At 35.9% G+C, this 11,758-nt stretch overlaps 1 protein-coding gene across 2 annotated transcripts in view; it reads right to left on the minus strand.

Annotated features, from left to right (window-relative positions):
- ZDHHC17 (zinc finger DHHC-type containing 17) overlaps positions 1-11,758 on the minus strand; it is an 84,272-nt gene that overhangs the window by 32,014 nt on the left and 40,500 nt on the right. For both annotated transcript variants that reach the window (XM_003783399.3, XM_023509287.1), the window contains exons 4-7: positions 11,053-11,130; positions 10,293-10,437; positions 3,580-3,644; positions 2,766-2,928 (exon numbers count right to left, since the gene is read on the minus strand). In XM_003783399.3, the coding sequence (XP_003783447.1) occupies positions 2,766-2,928; positions 3,580-3,644; positions 10,293-10,437; positions 11,053-11,130 (451 nt within the window). The remainder of the gene's footprint in view (positions 1-2,765; positions 2,929-3,579; positions 3,645-10,292; positions 10,438-11,052; positions 11,131-11,758) is intronic.

Here is an 11,758-nt window from a genome sequence, read left to right on the forward strand (position 1 = left end):
AGTCCCGGCTACTTGGGAGGCTGAGGCAGGAGACTCGCTTGAGCCCAGGAGTTGGAGGTTGCTATGAGCTGTGATGCCATAGCACTCTACCCAGGGGGATAGCTTGAGGCTCTGTCTCAAAAACAACAACAACAAAAAAAACAACAAAAAAGAATCTAAATTGGTTTTTCATTTTTAAGCAAATCTTTCCCTTTCAAAATCTGCAGCAATTTAAGTTTAATTAGCTTAATATTCCCTCTAAAAGGCACCACTTCAAATTTTACCAAAACAGAACCAATTCTTATCATCTTCATCTCAAAAAAGTTATTTGTCCTTCGGTCTTCACAACCTCAACATATACTATCACAAATCAGTTACTTAAACAAAGCCTAAGTCATCTATGTTTGCTTTCATCCTCATATCTAACCTACCTTTTCATTTCTACTCTAAAATATCATCACCAAATCCATTCATTTCTTTCCATCTGTACTCTCCTCTGAACCTAGGTTAAGCTAACATCATCACTTGCCTGATTTATTGCAACAGCCTGTCTGAGCTCTGTCCTTTCCATTTTCCTAAATCTTCAAAGCATTTGCCATACATCAACCAAAGTAATCATTTAAAAATATTTAAAACAAAAAACACAACATGTAACTAGCCAACTGCTTCCTATCACTGGGAATACAATTAAAGCTCCTTATCAAGGCACTGCCTGACCTGGCAATTGCCTTTTTCAAGTGACTTCCCTCCACTGCTCCCTGGATTCTAGCCAAGCTGTCCTTACTTCTGCACCTCAGACACGCCAAGCTTATTCCTGCTCGGACCTTATTCCTGCTCGGACATTCCTCCACATGCAGTTTTCCCCCAAAATCTCTGAATAACTAGTCCTTTCTCAACAAATAATTCTCAAAACATATGTCATCTCCTCACAAGCATTCCCAGATCATTCACCTGATATGGCCCTCCCAGCCCTGTCACTCTATCACATTTGTCTTTTAGAAAATTTATTTAAGCTAGGTGCAGTGACTCACTCCTGTAATCCCAGCACTCTAGAAGGCTAAGGCAAGAGGAACTCTTAAGCCAAAAAGTTTGAGGTTCCCATGAGCTATGACACCATGGCACTCTACCCAGGTGACAAAGCGAGACTCTGTCTCAAAAAAAAAAAAAAATTATTGCTTCTTCAATAGAACATAAATTCTGACAGAATAAGGACCTCATCTGTCTTGAACACTGTGACTCTCTGCCATTGAACCAGAATTTGCTGAATGTAATATATTGAAATATATTCCTAATACATGATCATATTACAAATGGCTGTCTGGAAGCAAAGGAAAGAAAAGCAATTCAGATAATAAAACATGAGGTGATCTCACTAATTTGTTCTTATTTGGCTAGTGATCAGGTTTAGTCAAACTCCTCCTTTCTTATCTTAACCTTTAGGCCTGGGATCGCCTACTTTACTAATACCAGTGTTGGGAACTTTTCAGAGCTTCTCATTTAAAACTATCTAGAAAAGTAAAAATTTCTCTCTACAATTTCTGAAGTGGCAGAGAGGTATTCTAGTAATCAAATCTAGGTTAGCAAAAGCTCAGGACAACACAAAGTTTCATTCATTTAATTAATAACTGAAGAGTGTCCATCACACATTAGGCACTATGATATGCTGACTGCTCTCTTCCCGGTGTTTAACAGTAGACACTGGGCCGTTCTGATCACTTTGGATAAGGACAAGCAGACACAAAATTTAAAAATAAATAAATAAATAAAAACGAAAGAAAGAAAGAAAGAAAATATATGATTTTATCATTTTCTGACAGTTTCTAACATTAGATATTTACTTTTAGCTAAAATTACTATTTGTAATTGGACTCATTTCTAAACACTAAATATAATCTTCAATAAATTGTGATCCATATAATTAGCCTAGCTATTTTATTTTAGTAGTTTAACCTTCTCCTCTGAACGAACTGACCTGAGGAAGGAACTACTCATTGGAACATAAAGATATGCCCTGATCCAGCAGGAGACAACCTACTTTTTGATTGGCCATAATGTAGTCTTGACCTCCTTCATATTTATTGGCAAATATGTCTTAGATATTTAAGAAACATGACCCAGGAAATACTATGAACTATAGCCAAAATTAAAGAAGATTTGTCAACAAGCACAGTTATTTACAAATGCACATTATTAAAAGATAGTGTTTAAAATTTTAACATTTCAACAGAGTCTATGCTCAACCCAAATTTGACACTACCAATAGAACCTTCTTACATATACTAGTAAAATGTATAAAAATTTCTAAACGTTCAGAACATAAATGTTAAGTGTGCTTGGCTCTTGGATAATTTTATATTTTTCCCAAATTAGCCCAACATTAGGGGGGATGGGTTTTCCTATAAACATCACACAGGTATTTATCAAATTTAGACGTTTTAACCTTTAAAAAAATAAGATAATGAAATGACTAACTTGAAGAATTACTAAAATTATGCAAAATGTTAACTACAAACGTGCATTCTCTATAATGACCTTCTTTGAGGTCACTCCCTTTCATCTATAAATACATGGATTATATAATTCAATTTCCAAAAACCAGTAAGAATTCACTAATGAAAAGACCACTGAAATTAAAAAATTGCTTTAATACTGTATATATGGAAACAAAGTGTCCAGTTTATAAGTTTCTTCCAATTTTGACAGTCTATGAAAAACCTGTTTTATTAAGGAATTCATCTATTAGCAGCCACATTTCATACAGCAACATCAATACAGTATATTTTTACCTTGATATTCTGGGCATCAACATTAGCTCCAGCTTCCAGAAGAAGGCTAATGACTGTGGTATTCCCTGCTAGTACTGCCCAGTGCAGAGCAGTGTTTTTGTGATACTTGTCACCAAGGTTAACTGAAACATTGAATGTTAAAAGCAATCTAGTTGGATCCACACTGAAAAGGAAAAAAAAAAAAAAAACAACAACAACAACCCTAATTTCAATTATAGAAATCATTACAGATACTAAACTGATTGTGGCTGTTATTTGAATTCCATTTTGGAACACTTCTAACCTACTCAACAACTTTATAATCAAAAATGAGGTAATATTCTAATACCAAATATTACAGACATCCAACACCATATAAAGTAACATAGTTCCAAGGAATATTCTCTATTCCTGATACTCTCTATTTCTCATCTAGGAACTGATGTCATTAATGTCTATACATATAATTAAAGAATAAAAAATATTTTAATTTAAATCTAAATTGTTCCAAAAATGATTTAAGACAACTTACTTATACATTAAACATGCCAACTCGTAAATCACATTAAAAAATTAATTATTTTTTACAAGTAGATAACATCTTTTTCTAATGTTGAAAACTGTTGAAAGAGTAATAGATTAAGGTAGCTACAATGACTGAGGTAGAGGTAAGCACAGAGACACCAAAACATTCAAAAAGGTATTTTATATATTACATAATCATAATAAAAACTGTAAATATTAGTAAGTATAGTATTAGCTGCATTTTCTCATCACTTATTTCACATTGTATTATGAAGGAAAATAATCTAAGTTGCTTGTAACAGTTACATACCTATGTGTTCTATAAGCTGCCCACATTAAAGGCGTCATTCCATTCTGATCCATCATATCTACATCCTGATAGAATCAAAAGAAAAAGGTCAATAAAATCTGGTAAATTCCTAACCAAATTAACTCGAAAACTGCAACCTCACAAATCTAATTTACACATATAGAAGAAGTCAATACAACTCAATCAGGGATGATTCATAACATTTTCCATTTCTAACTTTAAAATAAAACCATTGCCACTAAATATTTTAATGGACGTATCATGCTTTTAAAATTTCCCATTTTACAATGTTTTAATCAGTCTTTCAATGATTTACAAATAAAGATCTTAACCTATTGTAATCTTGCAGCCACAAAGGATAGGTTAAATGATTTACGTCTCAAAAAAATTTCATTACTCTAATATACGATAGGAGGAAACAACAAAACCGTTTCTTCCTAGGTATTTCAAAATAAATAATAAAAAGATCTGACTTTTCAATAAACTCAAGTTTATTATATCTTAATGTTACATATGTACATTTTTAGAGTTAAATAATTCTGCAAAATTTATGGGGAAAAACCAATGTACTAAAAGAATCCCCTGCCTAACTTCCCATTATTTTCCTCTTTTTTTAGCTCATTATTTTGGCATATATATCATTAACTAAATTGACTGAACTGCTACTTCTTGATTTTTCAGTAAGGCATTATTTTCTAAGACTTCTTAGTATGAAAAATGAGAATTTCACTCTTTCCTTTCCCTGATCCATCATAAATATGCACCATTCCTATCCTTTCCTCTCAAGAGAGCTATTGTAATGCTGTTTATATAAATATTTGATACTTACATTATTATAAATATGTATAAATACTACTGCTGGCCAAATCATGTAATAAACCATGATTATTTTTTTCTCTTACCTAACTTTCTCTTTTCACCCCTTTTCCCGCTTTTGGCTAGTTTTATTAGTAAATTAGAATTAAAACTACCACTTACATGTATTAAACCAAAACTCTTCCTCTAGTTATCTGTATCTCCTTTCAAGATATTCTGATTTTATCAGTTTTACAGCCTTAAAATTACCATTCCAAATGCACTCAAATCTGGACTAATTATCCACTAGGTCTGAAGCATCTGTCTCATAAATTAGGAATTCTTTGAGGATAAAAAACATTAAATCTTTCTTTGTATCCTTAATGCCCAGTAGAGTAGATGATCAAAAACCATTTGTTGGCTCGGCACCCAAAGCACAGTAGTTACAGTGCCAGCCACATATACCGAGGCTGTCTAGTTCGAAACTGGCTCCGGCCAGCTAAACAACAACTGCAACAAAAAATAGCCAGGCTTTGTGGCAGGTGCCTGTAGTCCTAGCTACTTAGGAGGCTGAAGCAAGAAAATCGCTTAAACCAAGAGTTTGAGGTTGCTGTGAGCTGTTATGCCACAGTACTTCAACGAGGGCAACGTAATGAGACTGTGTTTAAAAAAAACAACCATCTGTTGGCAGGCATGGCGGCTCATGCCTGTAATCCTAGCATGCTGGGAGCCTGAGATGGGAGAATTGTTTGAGGTCAGAAGTTCAAGGCCAGCCTGAGCAAGAGTGAGACCTCCTCTCTACAAAAGATAAAAAATTAGCCAGGCAAGGTGGAGCTGGCTTACAGTCTCTGAGGCTGAGGCAGGAGGATCCCTTGCATCCTGGAGTTAGAGGTTGCTGTGAGCTATGATGATGCCACTGCACTCTAGCCAAGGCAACAGAACAAGACTCTCTCAAAAGACAAAACAAAAATTGTGTTAAATAAAAAGACACGTTTATCTTCTCTTCTACACCTGCGAAAGGTGCAGCTGTTAGAATAAGACAGACACTGTTTTGAATTCCTAACTTCATGACTTAATAGCTATGAAATTGAGGGCAAATTTATAATACTTTAAATTCTTACTCTCAGCTTCCTTATCAAAAAATTTAAAAATAAATAGTAACTTCATAAGACCTCTGTGGTGATTAAGTAGAATAATATATGTAAAGCATCTAGTTCATAGCCTGGAACATAACAGATATTCAATCTATATTAAGTTTCTTCTTCTTCCCTTCCCCATTTCCCATAACTGGATTATGTAAAACAAGTAGTTCTAATCCAAGTGGTGCTACTTCATTTAACAAAAAATGTAAAAAAGGAAAGAGTTACTGGAAAACACCACTTATGTCTATGCAGCCATTCTCTGAGTCTACTGCTGATGGGAATCCGTCTCAAATGTAACTAGAAAGAAAAAACCCCTAAGAACCACTACATTAGAGAAACAAGAGTATTTCTTTGAACAGCCAAACTCCAGAATACTGTAATAGAATGCTATGCCTACCCATTACAAATCCATTTCTAGATTTACTTTAATGATAATGTGTAACTTATCTGTAACTTCATTCAACACTTCCAACTTACAGATTTTTTTTTAAATCATCATGTGACTTTGAAAAAATGTTTTCTGAAGAAATTACAAATCTCCTTGTTTTTTTAATATGAAAGGTAGGTACTGTAATTTATTTTACTCCTGAAGAAAGCTCAACCAAATTTGATGTCTAATTACAGCAAACACGAAGATTTTTATGTTTAAGTTTCTTCTTCTTAGTTGAGTCTTTCTATATCCTTCTTAAAAAGTGACAGTATTAAAAATATCAATAAATAAAAAATTTTAAGTTATGCCACATCTCTAGAGTACTAAAAGAAAAATGAAATTCAACCTTTTCTCTCTTTGGGTCAGGATTTAAAACTTGGTACTTCTTTTCCAAGTTCAGCCTGGACGTATGGGTATTCTCTATTAGGAAGAATTAACAAGCCCAGATCAAAAGCTTATGGAAATTCCATGATCAACAGGGCTCCATAACTTAGCATTTTCCCCTCTTTCTCCTGAAAATCATCCAAAAGAATTGGTAGTGAGCACTGAATATATTTAACACCATAACTAAAATAAAACATTGTGAAGAACAGAATGATAAAACTGAATGGAAATGTTCTATGTCCTGACAATGTAAAATTGATACAATTAACAAAAAAGGGGGAAAATGGAAAAAGGATGAAAAGAAAGTATACCTGGAGCCTCATGGTAATAGTTATGAGTCAAAGGATATTACCAAAAGCTGAAATTTCAAGTCATAGAAATATAATTAAATTTATCAGAACAAAGTTAACAATAAGAAAAACAGTAGTATCAATGAAAGTCATAGACAGGAAAGGAAAAGAAGAAATTTAAAAAATACTTATTTTATTATTGCTTATAACTAAGAACTAAGTAATCTGAACTAATAAAATTGGAGCAATCATCTGACTGAAGTAAGAGAGAGGAGAGAAACCTGTGTGAGAATCTCAGGAAAAAAATATCCCAGCAGAAGGAGACAGCAAACACAAAGCCCTGAGGCAACAGCTCTGCGGAGCTGCTGGATGAGCAGCGCCACACTGTGAGGCAGGTAACCAGGGGGCTCGCGGGGCAGGCAGGGCCACACTGTGAAGCAGGTAACCAGGGGGCTCGCGGGGCAGGCGGGGCCAGGGCCAGACTCCATGGGATTCTGCAGGGCATACTACAGCTCTGGACCCCACCGTGCGACCCAACAGGCTCTGAAGAGGGTCTTTTACCAACTATCAGTGCATACAGGATTCAGTATCCCTTATTCCAAATACCTGGCACCAGAAGTGTTTTGGATTTCAGATCTTATTCAATTTTCAAATATTTGCATATATCTAATCTATATATCTTATCTTGGGAACAGGACTAAAATCTAAACATGAAATTCATTTATGTTTCATGTATACCTTATGTACATAGTCTGGAGGTAATTTTCTACAATAGTTTTTAATAATTTTGTGCATGAAACAAAGTTTGTGTACACTCAACCACCAGAAAGCCGCAGTGTCAGGCGTGGAACTTTCCACTTGTAACCTCACTCTGGCACTCAGAAAGTTTCCAATTTTGGAGCATTACAAATTTTGGATTTGGGGATTAGAGATAATCAACCTGTACATGGGAAAAAAGTGTGGAAAAATATATATTAAACTATTAAAGGAAGGGACTTCAGTGAGGTGGGGAGAGGTGGGATTTCTTCTTTTTTTTTTTTTTTTGAGACGGAGCCTCAAGCTGTCCCCCTGGGTAGAGTGCCGTGGCATTACAGCTCACAGCAACCTCCAACTCCTGGGCTCAAGGGAGTCCCCTGCCTCCACCTCCCAAGTAGCTGGGACCACAGGCGCCCACCACAACACCCGGCTATTTTTTGATTGCAGCAGTCATTGTTGTTTGACGGGTCCGGGCTGGATTCAAACCCGCCACCTTAGTTGTACGTGGCTGGTGCCTTAGCCGGTTGAGCTATAGGCGCCGAGCCGGGATTTCATTTTCAAAGTCACACTCTTTTGTTTGAATATTTAATAATAAATATGTGTTATCTCTACATGGAGAAAAAAATTTACTTGTGGAAAAGAAAACTATTTGGCAGACATTTACCATCATCATGTTTTTTTATTTTTATTTTTTTTGTACAAAAAGCACCAGGACAAGTAGGTATCCTGCCTTTGAAAATTTTGGAGCTTGGGTAGCACCTGTGGCTCAGTGAGTAGGGCACCAGCCCTATATACCAAGGGTGGTGGGTTCAAACCTGGCCCTGGCCAAACTACAACAAAAAAACAGCCGGGTGTTACGGCGGGTACCTATAGTCCCAGCTACTCAGGAGGCCTAAGTCCAAGAGCTGGAGGAGGTTGCTGTCAGCTGTGACGCCACTAAGGGCAACAAAATAAGACTCTGTCTCAAAAAAGAAAAAAAAAAGAAAATTTTGTAGCCTACATACTGAGGTAAAAAGATTAATGAAATCATCCCAACTTTGAAATCAGTAAGTTAAAGACAATGAAGACTCAAAACTTTACACTGCCTTTCTTTCCCAGTTACAAACATAAAGGAAAACATTGAATATGCAGTATGAGTTTATGCCTGCAATGTAGAAGCCCACTAAGGACACTGATGTGCCACAGCACATCTGCTTCAATCCCTGGTCTAGAAGAAACTGCAGGCCAACAAGATAATCCCCCGGGGCAGTTGGTCCTTACAGATGATCCCCTGTGAACCCCATCTCCTGGTATTCACAATCCTGTTTTCGTCCTGCCCCGCAAGAATCAAGGGTGACCTTGCCACTCACTCTAGTATACAGAAGAAATGCTAATGTGTCAGTTCAAGACCTAAGACTTAAAAAGGCAGAACAGCTCCTACTTTTGTTCTTTTGGGAGCTCGAACCCACTCTGTACAGCTCCCCTCCTAGCAAGGCCACACAGAGTAGAACTGTGGAGAAGCTGGAGCTCTGACACCACATGGAGAAAGAGAGGTCTAGCTGTCCCAGCTTCCCTCCTAAGCACCATCTAGCCATTCCTATCAAGGAACGGACTACGAAGGGGCTTATCTTCCAGCCCAGTCGAGCCTCCAGATGACTGCAGCCACTATTAGCACAAGGAACAAAACTATCCTGAAAATCCCACACAACTGTGATATATAATAAATGGTTGGTATTGCTCATAAGCCATTAGATTCTGCAGATAGTCTATTAACACAGTAGTAAATAATAAACTTTTTCCAGCAATGAATAAGTCTGTGCTCCTTTTCCTAAGCTATAATGCACAACACACACCACCATTGCTTGATACTGCCCAAAACAAATACCTTAAAGATCTCCTTAAAAGAAATTACATAGACATTCTAATCAGCATTAAAACTTTAAATTAAAATAACCATAAATATATGTTGATACTAATAAATAGATCTCATTTATCATAGTTACTCTTATGAGATCCTTATAAAAATTAACGTTTAAATATAACCAGAAAAAAAAATGGAAGAAAAACTGGGTGACATTACTTTTAACAAAATACATTTATCACAAAAACATGGTAACATAAACTGGTAATATTTAAAGTGATTATGATCACAGCACATTCAAGAAAAATCAGAACCACCACTTAAATCATGAGAAGTTTTCTGAAAAGAAAGAAGCAGCATTATTTTATACAGCAGAAACTGAGAAACTAATCTTTAAAAAATCTATCCCTCTCAAGAGGTACTTAATATAAAAAATAACCAACAAATAAGTTCAAAAAAGTTTTTTAGATTAATCCAAACGACACATTCAAAAAACATAATTAAGGGAAAAAAATACTTAAATTTTCTCTCTTACTTTCTGAAATTTCTATCTATCATCCTCAGAAAAATACTAGCCAGGAGCAGTGGCTCACATCTGTAATCACAGCCCTCTGGGAGGCTTAGGAGGGTGAATTGCCTGAAATCAGGAGTTCAAGATCAGCCTGAGCAAAGCCAGACCCTGTCTCTACTAAAAACAGAAAAACTAGCCAGGCAGTGGGCGCCAGTAGTCCCAGCTATTCTGAAGTCTAAGGCAAGCGGATCACTTGAGTCCAGGAGTTTGAGGTTGGTATGAGCTATGATGCCACAGCATTCTACCCAGAGTGACAGAGTAAGACTGTCTCAAGAAAGAAAAAGAAATATAATACCCAACTTAATGGTTTATTATCTGGTTGATGATTGTCTATTTTGATGTTAATGTATTAAATAGGTCAGTATCAAATTAACTATATTCTCTTCGTCTATCAGAAGGCACTTTTTAAACAGCACCAGGTTGTCACATGTAACACCAATAATAACATTAGGCATTTAAACCACAAAGAACAATATCTGATTTAAATCCATACTGCTTTTTTTACCTGTCCTTTTGCTATGAGATAAGCAACAATTGAGGTATGTCCAAACTGAGCAGCCAGATGAATACAGCTACATCCTTCTCCATCAATTAATGAAGGATCTGCACCATATTTCATAAGTTGTACAACCATTGACAGATGACCTTGTCTAAAATATAAAAGAACACACACTTAGGTGTATAGTTATTTCCAACAGGATCCTCTGAAAGAGCTGTTTTTAAAAATAATAGTAAAAAGAGTGCAGATATATTTTTAAAATTTGCTTTAAAATAGATAGATGTCAAGAGACACTTAGGATTTTATGGTTCTTAGAAATCCTATCAGGAAAAACAGTCACTGATAATCTATAGAGATACTCATGACCTCTTAAAATATAATAATTAGTATATTCTTTCTATTCAGATATGACCTCAATTAGATATAGAAAGAAAGCAAAGTAAGTTCCCAAGAACCAACCTAGTTCTTACATCATAAATATACAGATAGCATGCAAAAGTATTACATTTTCAAATCCAAAGTTACCCCAACCTTCTAAGTAACTGGATGAATATCAGCATGGATAATTCCCTAAAAACAGTGTGGACAGCAAACTATGCTTCCAATGAAGGTAACACAGGATAGCAATACATTATCATATTAACGGTATTAACTACTGTCATAACTAAGTTCTCCTCTTCATTTTAGCATACCATTTTTTAAAAAGATGCTTAATTCTATACTAAAAGGAACCAAAGGGAAAACAAATTCAGAAGCAAATTTAAACCTTGTGGCCCAGTGTAATGGGGTTGAATTCAGGTCTCCTCCAAGTTGATCCACAATAGCACCTTTCGAAATATAGTATCTATAAGACAAAATTTTAACAATTTAGACAACTTTCATTTTCAAGAAATTATTAAAAAAAATAAAAATTATCCATTTAGAGATGCTAGTTTATGCCATTGAAGATAATCTTTTGTGATAGTTCTCAAAAACATATTTAGTGGGCAGGGTGTGGCAGCTCGCACCTGAACTCCTAGCACTCTGGGAGGCCAAAGTGGGAGGATTGCTTGAGCTCAAGCACTCAAGACCAGCCAGAGGAAGAGTGAGAACTTTCTCTAAAGCAGCAGTTCTCAACCTGTGGGTTGCGATCCCTTCCCGGGGTCACCTAAATACATCCTGCATATCAGATATTTACATTATAATTCATAACAGTAGCAAAATTACAGTTATGAAGTAGCAACAAAAATAATTTTATGGTTGGGGTCACCACAACATGAATTGTATTAAAGGATCTCAGCATTAGGAAGGTTGAGAACCACTGCTCTAAAGAAATAACCAGGTGTTGTGGTAGATACCTGCAGTCCCAGCTACTTGGGAGGCTGAGGGAAGATTGCTTGAGCCCAAGAGATTGAGGTTGCTGAAGCTATGATGCTATGGCACTCTACCAAGGGTGACAAAGCAAGACTCTGTCTCAAAAAACAAACAAAAAA

The sequence above is a fragment of the Otolemur garnettii genome, unplaced genomic scaffold, assembly GCF_000181295.1.
Source record: "Otolemur garnettii isolate 467f Iridium unplaced genomic scaffold, OtoGar3 scaffold00007, whole genome shotgun sequence".
Classification (NCBI taxonomy): domain Eukaryota; kingdom Metazoa; phylum Chordata; class Mammalia; order Primates; family Galagidae; genus Otolemur; species Otolemur garnettii.